The following is a 17,027-nucleotide window of genomic DNA, read 5'->3' on the forward strand; positions in this document are numbered from 1 at the left end:
GTTTCTTTTACTTACCTCATATGGTCGTATTTCTTAAAAAGTGCATTATATTCTACTGCCCTCTGCTGGAGTTCCACATCAATGCTGCTTCCATAAATGGAAACCACTTTCTTAATTCGGCTTTGGGATAAAATGACAAACAAATTCATATACCCAAAAGAAAGTTCATAAACAAGCAGAGAGAATAATGTTTAAAACAGAGCTTTTTGGTTAAAATTCTGAAATGCTATCTTTTCAAAACAAAACACTTTTCCTTTATCTTCATTTATCCAACACATAGATCAAGACCAACAGTTACCATTATACATACTTGTATACATTATACATAGTTGTAATGCCAGATTTTGTCTCTTAAACATCCCATACCCTAGAATGCGCTAGACGAAAGTACCAATTATTAATTTGCTATAACAGAATAAATTTATAATATTAATTCTCTTCTTTAACAACTTTAAAATAAACATTAGCAAAAAAGGGTCAGGGCATCAGAGTTTTACCAAGAAAGGGTCATTATCTGACACCAAATTCTTCTACTTCACAATTTAAATAGTAAAAAATATCATCCTTCATGAGGCCTTACATTAAAAAGTAAATCACAAGGTCTAAGAAAACTAAGTTTGTCTTAAACATTAGTTGGGGAACTGACAAAAGAATGGACTTTTATTCAAAATACTTAAAAAAAAAAAAGCAAAATTTAAAGATTTAAACACCAAAATCTTCATGATTTTCTATTCATAAAGCTCAAAATATTACAATAAATCAGAACTTGTATATGGGAAAATAACTTTGCTACTTTAGAAAACAAGCATCAGGCGTTCTCTACGGCACAGAAGGTTAAGCATCGGCACTGTCACTGCAGCAGCTGGGTCGCTGCCATGGTGCCGGTCGGATCCCTGGTCTGGGAACTTCCACATGCCACAGGTGTGGCCTAATTAATTAATTTAATCAATTAATTTACTTAAAAAAAGAAAAAAGGAATCAGAAACCAAATTTTAAAAACATTGTTTTTTACTTCCAAAATAATCAGTGGTGGGTGGGGCAATGAGAGGGAGCAAAGTACAGCTAAAAGAAGGATTAACCATGAATTGGTGATTGTTACTGTGGAGTATTAGGTGTGTGCAATTCTTATACCTTTGCTTAAAATTTCCCATAAGGTAAAGTTTTAAAAAATTACAAAACAATGCGTTTACCCTACTTTTTCTCCATACTCACTTTACAGTACAGGTGAATCGAGTAGAAAGTTTCATAATGGCAGTGAGGGCATAACCTCGTGTCACAGAGGTGGACATATTAGAGATTAGGACACTTTCTAAAATATCCAACACTTCATCCTCTGTTACCTGGGGATTAAAAAAGGCAGTGTAAGATGAATTTTAACAGTATATATGCAAATCTCATATCAAGTCACAGGATGCCACCAGAAGAACAATCCTGATGTCCTTACCAAAGCCTTTAATACAATCTCTGCTTTGCCAGGGTACCTGTCCAAGCTAATCCATCAACCAGAAGTAGGTAGGAGGAGGTAAAAAAGAGTGGAGCTGAGAGGCATTTTATAACTTGGAGAGGCAGAAGTAGAGGAAGAAAAGAAAAAGATAAGACTATGACTGTTGTTGCCACAGCTTGTCTGAAATCCAGTCCTTTAATGAACAAACAGAAACATGGATGCCCACCTCATTTCTTCTTATCAGTCAGAGCGTAAGAGAAACAATGTCAGTCTGATGGGATGGGGAGTAGGTCCTAAAGGTGGTTCTAAAATCTCACAATGGCCCAGTAAGTTCCACCTCTAAAACCGGCAGGGTTTCCAATGTCATTCTGGAATTGCTTCTTTTAAAGGTTTTCAAGGGATCAACCTCGACTCATTAAATACTACCCTCTTGGAGTGCCCATCACGGCTCAGCAGTAACCCAACTAGCATCCATGAGGATGTGGGTTTGATTCCTGACCTCGTTCAGTGGGTTAAGGATCCGGTGCTGCCATGAGCTGATGTGTAGGTTGAAGACTTGGCTTGGATCTGGCATTGCTGTGGCAGTGGTGCAGGCCAGCAGCTACAGCTCCAATTCGACCCCTAGCCTGGGAACATCCATCTGCCCCTGGTGCGGCCCTAAAAAGACACAAAAAAACCAACACTACCCTCTTAAGACCAAAACCACTATTTTTCCACTTCCTTAACCAAGAGTGACAAAGGGTACCTGAATAGGCTCTTCCTCTTCACATTGGCCAGATACAAGAAGATCTCCATATTCACCTATACACCATGCAGCCACCTGCACCAAAGGTTGCTGTCAAGAGAAAATCAAAGGTTTCAGTCCTTGAAAGGCGTAATACAAATCACAGGTCATCTAATCATAAAGGTCAAAACTGAGGCACATCTAGAGTGATAGTAAGAAAAGCATATCAGGAAAATAAAGAGGAATTTCCTCTCTAAAGTAAAAGTACTTACTTGAGAATAATCACCAAGAATTGCTTTGTACAAGCGCTGGACGGTATAGGCATGCATCTCCACACTATTGGTTATTAACTGGATCAAGTTGGGAACTGCGTCATCACGAACATAGCTCCCTGCCTAAAAGGAAATGCAGACAGTTACCCTTAGAAACATACAGTAATGATAAGAAATGTTAGCTAGTACTGCGGTTGTTCAAAGGAGACTACACAAAACACCCTCAAAGGTAAAGTTATTTCCAATTCTCATTCTCATTAATTATGTACCTCAAACTTCAAAGTCTTACATAAGTGAATATTCTAAGTTTGATTTTACAAAAAATGAAATAAAATCTCTGTCCAAAGTAAAAATAAATATAAAGGTTGAAAATATCAAGAGGTGTTCCTGGAGTTCCCATCCTGGCTCAGTGGAAATGAATTTGACTAGCAACCATGAGGATGCAGGTTCAAACCCTGGCCTTGCTCAGTGGATTAGGGATCCGGCATTACCATGAGCTGTGGTGTAGGTTGCAGATGCGGCTCGGAGCCCACATTGCTATAGGCCAGCGGCTATAGCTCTAACTGGACCACCTAACCTGGGAACTTCCATATGCCTTGGGTGCAACCCTAAAAAGACACACACACACACACACACACAAAAGAGGCGTTCCCATTGTGGCTCAGCAGTAATGAACCCAACTAGTATCCATGAGGATGTGGGTTCAATCCTGGCCTCGCTCAGTCGATTAAGGATTTGGTGTTGCCATGAGCTGTGGTGTAGGTCACAGACATGGCTTGGATCTGGCATTTCATGGCTGTGGCGTAACTGCTATATGGCACAGGGCAGCCTTCAATAAATAAGTAAGTAGGAGTTCCCGTCGTGGCTCTGTGGTTAGCGAATCCGACTAGGAACCATGAGGTTTCGGGTTTGATCCCTGCCCTTGCTCAGTGGGTTAAAGATCCGGCGTTGCCATAAGCTGTGGTGTAGGTCGCAGACGCGGCTTGGATCCGGCATTACTGTGGCTCTGGTGTAGTAGGCCAGTGGCTACAGCTCTGATTCGACCCGTAGCCTGGGAACCTCCATATGCCACGGGAGCGGCCCAAGAAATGGCAAAAAAAAGACAAAAAAATAAAATTAAATAAAATTAAAATAAATAAATAAGTAAAATAAATTTTGGAGTTCCCATCTAGGCGCAACGGAAACAAATCCGACTAGGAACCATGAGGTTGCAGATTCGATCCCTGGCCTTGCTCTGTGGGTTAAGGATCCGGCATTGCCGTGAGCTGTGGTAGAGGTTGCAGACGAGGCTGAGATCTGGCATGGCTGTGGCTGTGGCATAGGCAGCCACAGCTATGATTAGACCCCTAGCCTGGGAACCTCCATATGCCATGGGTGTGGCCCTAAGAAGACAAAAAATAAATAGTATTTTAAAGTTAAAAAAGAAATTAAAAACAAGAAAAAGAGCAATCAAAAAAGATTTAAAAATTATAAAAAATTTAAAAACATTAGCAAATCAAATATAGTAATGTATAAAAAGAATTATATGGTACAACCATGCAGGATTTATTCCAAGTATGGACACCTGCTTCGGTATTTGAAATTCAATTAAAGTCAACTGTACTTTAATTAATAAATACTTTTTAAAAAAATCAATTACTGTAACCTAGCACATCAACAGGCTAAAAAATAAAAAGCATATGATTATAATCAAAGAACTTAAGTTAACTGGACAAATAAAAAGTTGGAGCATTTTTCTTAAAAAAGAGGTTTGGGAGTTCCCGTCGTGGCGCAGTGGTTAACAAATCCGACTAGGAACCATGAGGTTGCGGGTTCGGTCCCTGCCCTTGCTCAGTGGGTTAACGATCCGGCATTGCCGTGAGCTGTGGTGTAGGTTGCAGACTCGGCTCAGATCCCGCGTTGCTGTGGCTCTGGCGTAGGCCGGTGGCTACAGCTCCGATTCAACCCCTAGCCTGGGAACCTCCATATGCCGAGGGAGCGGCCCAAGAAATAGCAAAAAGACAAAAAAAGAAAAGAGGTTTGGGAGTTTCCTGATGGCATATTAGGTTAGGGATCCAGTGTTGTCACTGCAGTGGCTTGGTTTGCTGCTATGGCACAGGTGAGATGCTTGACCAGAGAACTTCCATATGCCACAGGTGCAGTCAAAAAAAGTTAAAAATTAAAAAAAAATGTTTTAAAGTATGACAAAATATTAAAAAGAGGTTTTAGAAAAATGAGGACCCTGAATTCTCAAATATTAAACATTCCTTAGTTTTAAAAGGTTTTAATTTTCATAATCATTCTTCTTCAGGAGTTCTAATTTTTCCCTTCTTTTGAGCCTCATAAAACCTTCAGGAGTTCCTGTTGTGGCGCAGCGGAAATGAATCTGACTAGGAACCATGAGGTTACAGGTTCTATCCCTGGCCTCACCCAGTGGGTTAAGGATCCAATGTTGCTGTGAGCTGTGGTGTAGGTCACAGATGCAGCTTGCATCTGGCGTTGCTATGGCTGTGATATAGGCCAGCAGCTATAGCTCCGATTAGACCCCTAGCCTGCGAACCTCCACATGCCACAAGTTTGGCCCTAAAAAGTCAAAAATAAATAAATAAATAAGCAAACAACAACAACAACAAAAAACCTTTAAAAAATATGTCCTGATTGATTCATCCTATCTTTTTAAAAATAGTTCCTTATTATTAAGTACATTTATTACCTTTTACAAAATTAACTCATTGTAGAGAAAATATTTAACTGAAAATTTTATTATTTTATTATTATTATTATTATTTGTCTTTTTGCCATTTCTTGGGCCGCTCCCGCAGCACATGGAGGTTCCCAGGCTAGGGGTCAAATCGGAGCTGTAGCCGCCAGCCTACGCCAGAGCCACAGCAACATGGGATCCGAGCCACATCTACAACCTACACCACAGCTCACTGCAACACCGGATCCTTAACCCACTGAGCAAGGGCAGGGATCGAACCCGCAATCTCATGGTTCCTAGTCGGATTCGTTAACCACTGCGCCATGATGGGAACTCCTAACTGAAATTTTTAAACAGTTAACGATAACATTCTCTCCTACAGATGTTTCATAATTTATTTAACTCATGCCCAGCTGGAGACTCCTAGCTGTTTCCAATTTTCTCCTAGTATAAATAATATTAGGATGAACACCTTTGTATATACATTTTTGTACCATGTCCCTTTGTTTTTCCAAGACAAAGTCCTAAAAACAGAATTAACAAATTTAAAAGGTATAAACAAAGACTTTTGCTACACACTATCAAACCGTATTCTGGAAAGATGACACCATTTAAACCCACAAAGCAGTTCCTATTGTGGCTCAGTGGGTTAAGAATCTGAATAGTATCCACAAGCATTCAGGTTTGATCTCTGTCCTCCGTCAACGGGTTATAGATGAGCCACAATGAGAACAACTTTGTAGATTTTTTTTTAATTTTGTTATACAAGTTTTAAAATTTCATGTGGTCAAATTTGGCCTTTTTTAAAAAAAAGAAAAAAAACACAACTGTTTTTTGCCTTTTGCTTTTTTATGGCTACACCCTCAGCATATGGAGGTTCCCAAGCTAGGGGTCTAAGCAGAGATACAGCTGCCGGCCTACACCACAGCCACAGCAACGCCAGATCTGAGCCATGTCTGTGACCTACACCACAGCTTATGGCAACGCCAGATCCTCAACCCACTGAGCAAGAGGCCAGAGATTGAACCGGCAACCTTATGGTTCCTAATCGGATTCGTTTCCGCTGCACCACAACGGGAACTCCCATATAGTTGTTTTCTTTATATGCCACTACATTTTCATTTTTACTGTTAAATCTCTAATCCCTGATTATTAACTGAATGATAAACAGAAAACCTACAAAATTTTGGAAGACTACCAAAGAAAGAATTTCCTATACAACCATAATTTAAAATCGTAACTTAAAATCCAGAATAAGAGATTTCTAGTGGCCTAGTGGTTAAGGATTGGGCATTATCACTGCTATGGCTCAGAGTCCATCCTGGGCCCAGGAACTTCTGGATGCTGCAGGTGCAGTCAAGAAAAAAACATGAAATCCAGAATAAATTTAGCCATTCAAAGTTTTCCAATGATTCCCTATCATATACAAAATAAAATCCTAACTCCTGTGAGTAGTCCCTGTATCAATCCTACCATTCTCTGCCGCTTTCACTCTACTGGGTTCACTGGCCTTCCTGATGCTCTCCAAACAAGTCAAGCTTGTTGCTACCCTAGGGTTTTGCAACACTTACTATTTCCTCTGATTTGTACACTCTTCCCCCAAATCTTGCATGGCTTCTCATTTCAAGTGTTCCCTCCTTTTGAGTGATGAGTCAGTGGTGCCCTGACTACCTAAAGAAACCTTGCTCAGAGCCCCATACCCCACCTCTGCCATTATTATAGCCCCTTATGCTGCTTTACTATTTTTCATAGCTTTTCCCCTGCTTGACACAATTGTACATATTTCCCTATGAATTTCCTATGTCCCCAACTAGAACATAAGCTTCATGAGAACAAAGGCTTTGTCAGTCTCATTAATCAACACATCCAGAACTTAGTATATGATGTCTTTAAAAAAAAAAAAAAAACTACTTACCGTTGTCAGAACACGCATAATTGTGTCTATATGCCACCGTTTGGAAGGTGCATACCTGAGAAAATAATGGCATCAGCTTTAAAAATTGGAACCTGTAAACTAAGCTCTGTTTAGTAAGTTTCAAAAATCCTATTCTACCGTCTTTTTTAGGTTCACAGGTTAAATGATTATATCTAGATATGTTTTACCTTCAAAACGAGCAGTAATTCCCATTTCAAAGGGTGATGAAACTATACATAATCAAATTCAGCTGTTCCATGTAATACTGCAACAGAAGTTGCCGAGCTGAGAACTAGGGACTCTGTCTCCAGTTTTTCGGAAAACAAATCATAAAGTCAGGATAGGAGAGGACAGAAAAGAAGAAGAAAAGGGGCTGTTCTCAGAACCAGGCAACACCAGGACTAGCAACGTGTTCCCTTAAATTCATAGTGAAAAGAGAAGAAATACTCATAGTAGTAAAATCTTGAGGTACTTCTTCCTAAAAGTTTTACACAGAATCACAATTCAGATGCTGTAATGTGCTATTCTTTTCATTAAAAGATAACCATAGAAGAGAAGTTAAAGAATAGATATAGAAGGAGATTTTATAAAAGTAGGGGTTTTTGGTCTTAGCGTAATGCTTAACATAAATACTGGCTACATGGCCTTCTCAAAGCTAATTTCTAATGAAAGCCTGAAATAAATGCTACATGCTTAAACATGTTAACATTTTCCCATATTTTAAAGATGCTTTCAAAAAAGTTCCAAGCATTTTTTACTGATGAATGTAAAAATTAAATCTTACTTTTCTGCAGCAAGGAAGATTCCAGATGCACAGTCTGCTTTAAATTCTGGCTCACATGAATCCAGAAAATAAAGTAATTCCTTCATCATGCCTCGGATATTATTCCCGTTTACCAGGGCAAAACTCAATTCCATTGCACGCCTTGCGGGGGGGGGGGGGGGGAGGGAAAAAAATTGTGATATTTACAGTGGGGATGAAACTAAGACTCAGGTATGCTGTCTGTGAACACCAAGTACCAGTGGATGTATGGATGTCCTTGCATTATCTTGTGACTCCAATCTTTGCAAGTGAGATAACCAGAGTTATAAAGTTATTTTTGTTATTATTTTATTTCCCAATTCACTATTATTTTTTTCTACTGTACAGCATGGTGACCCATACACATATATGTATACATTCTTTTTTCTCACATTATCATGCTCCATCAAAAGTGACTAGACATAGTTCCTAGTGCTACACAGCAGGATCTCACTGCGAATCCATTCAAAGGCAATAGTCTGCATCTATTAACTCCAAGCTCCCAAAAGTTATCAAAGTTATTTTTGAATCTTCATCAATACCTATCTTCAAAAATTCCCAAGGGATACACTACTAAAGACCAAAAATGCAGCTTGGCTTCAGTAGTTTATTCTATGAACCTGAAATTTAGAATACCTAAAAGGCTCAAAAATTGAGGCAACGAAACACTACCCAATTATAATACCTCTCTGCATTATTCCTTAAAAACATGATATGTAGTCACCATACTCTTCTTTAATTATTCACTTCAGTCCAAAGACGATGTAACATAGTTTACATCAAATGGTATATAAAAAATTTGAATAAAAACAAACCTTGAGAGCTAAGTGAGGTAAGAGAGAGAAAAACAAATACTGTATGGTATCACTTATAAGAGTAAGCTAAAAAATCTGAATGTACAGAAACAGAGATTAGAAAGTGGTTACACCACGGTCTGGGGGTAGAAGTGGGCAGATGTTGGTCAAAGAGCCCAAACCTCCACATTTAAGATGATTAAGTTTTCGAGATCTAGCACACACCATGATAACTAAAGTTAATAATGATGTATTAGGGAATTCCCATTGTGGCTCAGTGGTTAATGAACCTGACTAGTATCCATGAGGATGCAGGTTTGATCCCTGGCCTTGCTCACTGGGTTAAGGATTTGGTGTTGCCATGAGCTGTGTAGGTTGCAGGCACGGCTCGGATCCCATGTTGCTGTAGCTGTGGCATAGCCTGCAGTTGCAAATCTGGTTGGACCCCTAGCCTAAGAACTTCCATATGCTGAGGGTGTAGCCCTAAAAAGCAAAAAAAAAAAAAAGAAAGAAAAAGTATTATACATTGGAAAGTTGCTAAGAGAATAGATCTTAAATATTCTCACCACCAAAAAAAAAGGTCGTTATGTGATATGATGTAGGTGTTAACTAAGCTATGGTGATAATCATTTTGCAAGAGTAAGTGTAACAAGTCAATGTGATGTACATCTTAAACTTACACAATATCTCAAAAAACCCTGGGGGGAAAAACTGAAAAAGGGAATGAAAAGAAAAAAGAAAAAAAAGGCATGTGCTATGAGAGCAAATAAGTTTCTATAACTGCCCATCAAATTGGCAACCAAGGCCAATATGGACTATGTTTAACATATAAAAGTTATAAGGTTACTATATGCATCTTTTCATATTTTGGTCAATATTGTCAAATATGGCATATAAATTGACTTTCAAAAATACCAATTTAATAAGTAGAAAACACTTTCATCTTAGTTAATCTACAAACAACAAACACTCAATCCTGGGAGTTCCTGTCAGAGCACAGTGGGTTAAGGATCCAGTGTTGCCACAGCTGTGGCATAAGTTGCAGCTACAGCTCTGATTTGATCCCTGGCCTGGAAACTACCATTTGCCGTGGGTGCAGGGGGAAAAAACGACACTTCGATCCTTACATAAATGCAATTACTTTACATGTATTAATCCAGTTAATCCTACATAACCTTTTGAAGTGGGTACCCTTGTAACCACATTTTATATATGGGGACAATTGAGGCACAGAAGGCTAAGTGACTAGACTAAGTTTATTAAGGGGAGTGCTAGGATTTGAAATGAGATGCCTTCTGGCTCCAGAGTCTAAGCTCCTACTGTTACATAACCTTTAAAAGAGACCCAGGCTTTATTTTTGATATGCAAAGCCAGTCAGGAGCTATAAAGAAACAATACAACAGAAGTCAGAAAGTCTGATTTCTACTCCCAGGTCTGCCATGTACAAGGGATAAGGTTTAGAGTAAGTTATTTGATTTGGGACTATATTTTAGCAAATCTGTTAATGGGGGATAGAAGTAATTGCTCAGCCTCTCTTACTGGCTCTGACAACCAATTGAGAGGGTGTTTATAAATCCTTCGCAAAGCATAATGTGAAAATTGTTACTGAATCTAGGTCTTATCTTTAGTTTGCCCAAGCACTTAGCAGCTGTTCTCTGTGAATAAAAGGAACTCAATTACCAATAAATATTTGTTAAGTGAATGGTGTCAAAGATCATTTCAAATTTAATTTTTTCTGGATATGAACGGTAAACCAAAAAAGTTCATTGAGGCCAACTAAAACGAGGTTGTACAAACACCTACAGTTATTCCAAGAAGAGAATCAGCAGAATTACCCCATCAAGGAAAAAGCATACATGATTTCTAAAAGTGCTATATGCTGCCTAACATTCCTAGATCCACTGTTCCAAGAAACAGAGTCACCTCTAGTGACTTAGGGCATAAGTACTGTGAGAAAACGTGTGCTGTCAGCAAGTTGAGTTTCAGCATTGTGATAAAACACTCGGCCGATGGATCACTCCGTATTTTCATCCTCCAGCACACAGAACACAGTATCACCATTAAGTGAACGTATGCCCAGCTTATCTGTACCTGTTTTATTTATCAAATAACCAAGAACAATTTCAGTGTGCCCTTAAATATTCCTTACTTGCCTCTTTCATTGACCTAAACTTCCCCCTGCCAATCCTTTCGAAAAAAGATTTACTCTGCAGAGCAGTCATCTATGAAAATAAAGACTAAATGTCAACTTTTGCCGTCTCAAACCTTTACAAAGTTATCAGGTAGGGGGTGGGAAACAACTTTAAGGAATCTGTTACCGTTTTATTGAGACATCCAAATCTTTCAGACAGTCCACAATTGTGCTTCTGTGCCTCTGTACTGCATTATGATCTGTCTGCACAGTCTTCAACAAAGATGTCAAAGCTACATATCTGGATAAAACAAGGTTATAGAAGAACAGAATTAAAATGTAAAATTCAGGATAATTATCTGCTAATGACAAAATGACCAGAGACTAAGGGAAAGCATACACTTGTAAATATTTAAAAGACAAGAGAGAGTGAGCAAAGTGAAATGGAAACATCATAAAGACATAAAAAACTGTAATCTAAAGTTGTGGAAACCAGGAGGCTTGGATTTAAGTCTACATTCATGATCAAGTCCATTTAAACTTTTAAAAAGTGGTTGACTCAATTCTTTCGAACTCTTAAATAGTACAACAAAATAAGCAGATAGGATGCCTTTGCTCAGACTGTCTGAGCCCCAAAACGCAAGAGGAAACTATTCCAATTTTACCACTTACAATTTCTCTGCTCTTGTTTGCTATCAGTACCAAGACTACCCTGCAAAAATTTGAGTTTAAGTACTTAAAAATTCTCCTGGAAGGAGAAGATAATTCAGGGTACCATAATGATTATGTCCACATTTTTTCCAATCTTAACATGGTAAGAATAAAAGATAACACTAATAAATTCATAAACTTTTAAAAAGTACTTCGAGTTCACAAACATGTTGCAGGTTTACAAGTGAAATGCTATGTTTTTCTTCTTAATTTAGAGCAGGGGTCAGCAAACTATAGTCTACCCGCAAAAACCCAGCCCTTTACTGTCTTGTTTTATCCGTTAATTTTTATCAGAATATAGGCACACTCATTACTTACACAGTCTATGGCTGCTTTCACACCAAGAAGTGGAGCTGAGTAATTGCCAAGGAGACCCTAAGTCCCAAGGAGTCTAAAAGGAACATCTGGTCCTTTGTAGAAAAAGCTTGCTGGGAGTTCCCTTTGTGGCTCAGGGGTTAACGAACCCGACGAGGATCCATGAGGATGCGGGTTTGATCCCTGGCTTTGCTCAGTGTGTTAAGGATCTGGTGTTGCCGTGAGCTGTGGTGTAGGTCCTAGATGAGACTAGGATCCCTCATTGCTGTGGCTCTGGCACAGGCCAGCAGCTGTAGCTCCAATCTGACCCCCAGCCTGGGAACTTCCATACGCCAAGGGTGCAACACTAAAAAATAAAGGAAAAAAAAAAAGAAAAAGCTTGCTGATTCCTAAACTATAAGGAGACTAAAATTTAAGTCATAAGGCAAATCCTCAAATTCTTAGCAAAACAGTTAAGACCAGACTAAAAATAAAAATCCTTAGGTGGAGTTCTAGGTATGTTGCTCAATGTATGTGTGATCTTCAGCTTATAATACCAAGGTACAAGCTATTTCCCAGTTGACTTACCTAATATTCTTGTCATTGTTCAATAAGAAGCGACCCAGGATATTTATGGCAAGGACCTATAAAGAAAGAGCATTAAGTTAAAAATTTAGGAAAATTAAATGTCTATATTGATTAAGAATCACTTCCTGGTCTCTGATGGGTGCAAAAAAAAACACGGTTAATTGGTACTTCCATAGATTGCAAGCCAAAAAAAAAAAAAAAAATTCCTGAAAGTGAACTCTTAAAACCATATTCTATTTCAACAGTAAATGCTGAAAGGCTGTTTTAAAGTTTTTATATTGTTAGCAGAAGAATAATAATGGCACAGCCTCACTGGAAGGAAATCTGGCTATAACTTTAAGTACTTAAAATGAAAATATATCCTCTGCTTCAACAATTTCACTTCTAGGAATCTAGCTGACAAATATACTTATACATATGCACAAAAATCTATAGCAACACTATCTATAATCACAAACAATAGGACATATCTAAATGTTCAATAGCAAATTTATCAAATGTACTATGGCATAGCTGTACAATGAAATATATGCAACATTAAAAAGAATGAATTCTGACACATGCTACAACACAGAAGTACCTTGAAGACATTATATTAAGTGGGATAACCCAGACACAAACACCCCATATTAAATGATTCCACTTATGTGAAATGTTCAGAATAGGCAAATCCATAGAGACAGAAAGTAGAATGGTCACTGCCAGGATATGGACACAGGGGATAATGGGAAGTTTCTGCTGAATGGGTACACAGCTTCAGTTTGGGAAAACCAAAAAGTCCTGAAGATAAATGGCGGTGTTGGTTGCACAACATGACAATGTACTTAATGACACGAAACTATACAGACTTAGATATGGTTAAAATGATAAATTTTTTTTTTGTCTTTTGTCTTTTTTGTTGTTGTTGTTGCTATTTCTTGGGCCGCTCCCGCGGCATATGGAGGTTCCCAGGCTAGGGGACGAATCAGAGCTGTAGCCACCGGCCTACGCCAGAGCCACAGCAACGTGGGATCCGAGCCGCATCTGCAACCTACACCACAGCTCACGGCAACGCCGGATCGTTAACCCACTAAGCAAGGGCAGGGACCGAACCCGCAACCTCATGGTTCCTAGTCGGATTCGTTAACCACTGCGCCACGACGGGAACTCCCTAAAATGATAAATTTTATGTCATCTGTATTCTACCACAATCTTTTTTTTTTTAATTTATTTTCATTTTTATTTTTATTTGTCTTTTTGTCTTTTCTAGGGTCGCGCCCACAGCATATGGAGGTTCCCAGGCTAGGGATCTAATAGGAGCTGTGGCCACCAGCCTACGCCACAGTCACAGCAAACGCAGGATCCAAGCCACGTCTGCGACCTACATCACAGCTCACGCAACGTCGGATCCTTAACCCACTGAGCGAGGCCAGGGATTGAACCTGCAACCTCATCGTTCTTAGCTGGATTCGTTAATCAGTGAGCCATGATGGGAACTCCTGCCACAATCTTTTTAAATGAGAGTGGTCTCTACACATGAATATGGACTAGCTGCAGCATAATGGTTTCACCTAATGTGAATATACAGTAGCAGACAAGCTAGATGACGAAAAGAATTGCACATAAATACTGTAGTGTAGTTAGTAAATTTGTTTCTTACAAAGCTATGGGCTTGCAATTCTTAATATGTGGTTGAAAGAATGAATAAATTCTTGGGGGAGAGTTTTTCCTTACAAATGAATTTCAATTATTTAATGAGGAAAAGATGAGGGAAAGAGAAAGGTATCATTAGAACACCAACCTAATAACTGTTGCAGACAAGATCCTTAATGGATAATAAAATTGATGGGCAAAAGTCTGAGGAGAACAGGATATCTGCATAGTCTCAGAGAATTTCCTCCAAAATAGATTTTCTTGTCTTTTAACGGCCACACCCACGGCATTTGGAGGTTCCCAGGCTAGGGGTCGAATAGGAGCTGTAGCTGCCAGCCTACACTGCAGCCACAGCAACACGGGATCTGAGCCACGTCTGCGACTCACACTACAGCTCACAGCCACATCAGATCCTTATCTCAATGAACAAGGTCAGGGATTGAACCCACGTCCTCATGAATACTAGTCAGGCTCATTAACCACTGAGCCATGATGGGAACTCCAATATTTTTAATTATAAAGGGAAAAAGAACGATTATACAGTGGGGAGACACTGCATACACCACTTTCACCAAAAGATCAAGGTTAATATCACCAGTAATGAGACAAACAGATAGCATGTACTTCCTGATATGCAACTGAGAAAGGCATACCACTTCTATAGTAGTCCTGCCAAAAATGTATAACCTCAATCTAATTACAAGAAAATATCAGAGCCAGAGTGAGGGACATTCTACAAGGTAAATGATCAATACTCTTCAAAAGCGTTAAAGTCATGAAAGACAAGGAAAGATGAAGGAACTATCGCAGGTGGGAGGAAACTAAAGAGACAGGACAATAAACACAATGTGGGATCAGAGACTGGTCCTGGAACAGAAAAAAGACATTAGTAGAAAAACAGGGAGTTCCCGACATGGCTCATGGGTTAACAAATGTGACTAGGAACCATGAGGTTGCGGGTTCGGTCCCTGCCCTTGCTCAGTGGGTTAACGATCTGGCGTTGCCGTGAGCTGTGGTGTGGGTTGCAGACGCGGCTCGGATCCTGCGTTGCTGTGGCTCTGGCGTAGGCCGGTGGCTACAGCTCTGATTCGTCCCCTAGCCTGGGAACCTCCATATGCCGCGGGACCGGCCCAAGAAATAGCAACAACAACAAAAAGACAAAAAAAAAAGTGGGGAAGACAAGAAATACACACGTACAGACACATTTATTATTTGTTTTACTTTGGTTTAGTTTTTTTGGCCACATCCATGGCATTTGGAAGTTCCAGGGCCAGGGACTGCAGCAGCTTCAGTTGCTGTGGAGGTGTGGGTTTGATTCCCCGCCCAGCGCAGAGGGTTAAAGGATATGTTGTTGCCACATCTATGATGTAGGTCACGGCTGCAGTTCAGATTCAATCCTTGACCCAGGGACTTCCATATGCTGCAGGTGCGGTCATCTAAAAAAAAAAAAAGAGTTCCCACTGTGCCTCAGCAAGTTAAGAATCTGACTAGTATCCCTGAGGATGCGGGTTCAATCCCTGGCCTCAGTCAGTGTATTAAAGGACCCAACATTGCTGCAAGTCGCAATATAGGTCACAGACAAGGCTTGGATCAGGCATTGTCATGGCTGTGGTAGAAGCCAGCAGATGCAGCTCCAATTTGACCCCTAGCCTGGGAACTTCTGTGTGCTTCAGGTGCAGCTCTAAAAAGACCAAAAAAAAAAAAAAAAAAAGAATGAATTAAAAAAAAAAATGAACTCAATGATATCTGGTCTTATTTGAAGTGATTGAGACCAACTCAAATCGAGGATCTAATAAAAGCTTATTCAGAAATGCAGGGGGGTTCCCACTGTGGCTCAGTGGGTTACGAATCCAACTGGTTTTCATAAGGATGCGGGTTCAATCCCTGGTCTTGGTCAGTGGGCTGAGGATCCAGTGTTGCTGTCAGCTGTGGTGTAGGCCAACAGATGCAGCTCCAAATCAACCCTTAGCCTGGGAACGTCCATATATTGCAAGTGCGGCCCTAAAAAGCAAAAATTTAAAAAAGAGAAGAAAAGAAATGTTACCTTCACTCAACATTATCTATATACCTACCTATACCCAAAATCTTCCAAATTTTATTATAATCAGTATTAAGCCTTCAGTGGAGGAAATGAAACTTCGGCCTCCAAAAACACAGCATTACACATTCTGCATCATTCTTTCCTAAAGCTGATTTCCAAATGGAATTCATTTCCAAGAGAAGAAAAGATTAAGACTTACTCGCAGTCCACTTTCCGACTTAATATCCATGATAGTCAAAACCGTTTCATAAAGAATAGCATTTCCTACATTTTTACTAGTCTCCGTGTTAGTGGCAACCTGAAAAAGACAGGGTGTTAGTGATAAAACAATGCTTCCAAAAAATATGCAGATGTAACAAGGACATCTTGTGACTTAAGATGACAGCCACCAATGAAAAAATGAAAATTGCTCCATATAATCACAACCATTCTACTCTCTACTAAACTGAAATGAATATTGACTATAATGCAAGTTTTGGTCTACTCACCTGTGCTAGTATGTCATTCATAGCCTCACTTGAGTCATCATCATTTCGTCCTAAAATTCTTAATAACCGCAAAATTCGTACCTAATGTGCAAAATACGACAAACGTCAACAAATTCTGTCTGACACAAAGAAACTTTGCTTGGTATGAAATTCAAATAACTTAAATGAAGTCTTAGATTCCAAGAGAAATGGTCAAAATTCAAACAGAAAAATTTTAAACATTATCTTTAGAGAAGTTACATATGGTTCCGTGTCTCGGCAAAGTCACTAGACAACTCATTCAACACTCCACAGCCTAAGAATACCACCACCTGCAGAGCTTTATTACAGTGGTACATCAAGTTTCTATGTAGTACATACTTCTGGCTATTACGACTATAATTTTTTTGTCTTTTTAGGGCCGCACCTGCAGCATATGGAGGGTCCCAGGCTAGGGGTCCAATTGGAGCTGTAGCTGACGGCCTACACCACAGCCACAGCAACGCCAGATCCAAGCCGCATCTGTGACCTA

At 39.5% G+C, this 17,027-nt stretch overlaps 1 protein-coding gene and 1 non-coding gene across 3 annotated transcripts in view; both read right to left on the reverse strand.

Annotated features, from left to right (window-relative positions):
- AP1G1 (adaptor related protein complex 1 subunit gamma 1) overlaps nucleotides 1-17,027 on the reverse strand; it is an 89,978-nt gene that overhangs the window by 18,203 nt on the left and 54,748 nt on the right. For both annotated transcript variants that reach the window (XM_047788945.1, XM_047788946.1), the window contains 10 exons: nucleotides 16,517-16,597; nucleotides 16,228-16,326; nucleotides 12,356-12,411; nucleotides 10,950-11,063; nucleotides 7,820-7,960; nucleotides 7,036-7,090; nucleotides 2,441-2,563; nucleotides 2,190-2,279; nucleotides 1,213-1,340; nucleotides 16-120 (listed from right to left, as the gene is read on the reverse strand). In XM_047788945.1, the coding sequence (XP_047644901.1) occupies nucleotides 16-120; nucleotides 1,213-1,340; nucleotides 2,190-2,279; nucleotides 2,441-2,563; nucleotides 7,036-7,090; nucleotides 7,820-7,960; nucleotides 10,950-11,063; nucleotides 12,356-12,411; nucleotides 16,228-16,326; nucleotides 16,517-16,597 (992 nt within the window). The remainder of the gene's footprint in view (nucleotides 1-15; nucleotides 121-1,212; nucleotides 1,341-2,189; nucleotides 2,280-2,440; nucleotides 2,564-7,035; nucleotides 7,091-7,819; nucleotides 7,961-10,949; nucleotides 11,064-12,355; nucleotides 12,412-16,227; nucleotides 16,327-16,516; nucleotides 16,598-17,027) is intronic.
- LOC125134820 (small nucleolar RNA SNORD71) lies at nucleotides 10,590-10,675 on the reverse strand. Its single transcript, XR_007136816.1, has one exon. It is a non-coding gene; the product is annotated as a small nucleolar RNA SNORD71 (small nucleolar RNA).

Source organism: Phacochoerus africanus, chromosome 8 (genome assembly GCF_016906955.1).
Source record: "Phacochoerus africanus isolate WHEZ1 chromosome 8, ROS_Pafr_v1, whole genome shotgun sequence".
In the NCBI taxonomy this organism is placed as follows: Eukaryota; Metazoa; Chordata; class Mammalia; order Artiodactyla; family Suidae; genus Phacochoerus; species Phacochoerus africanus.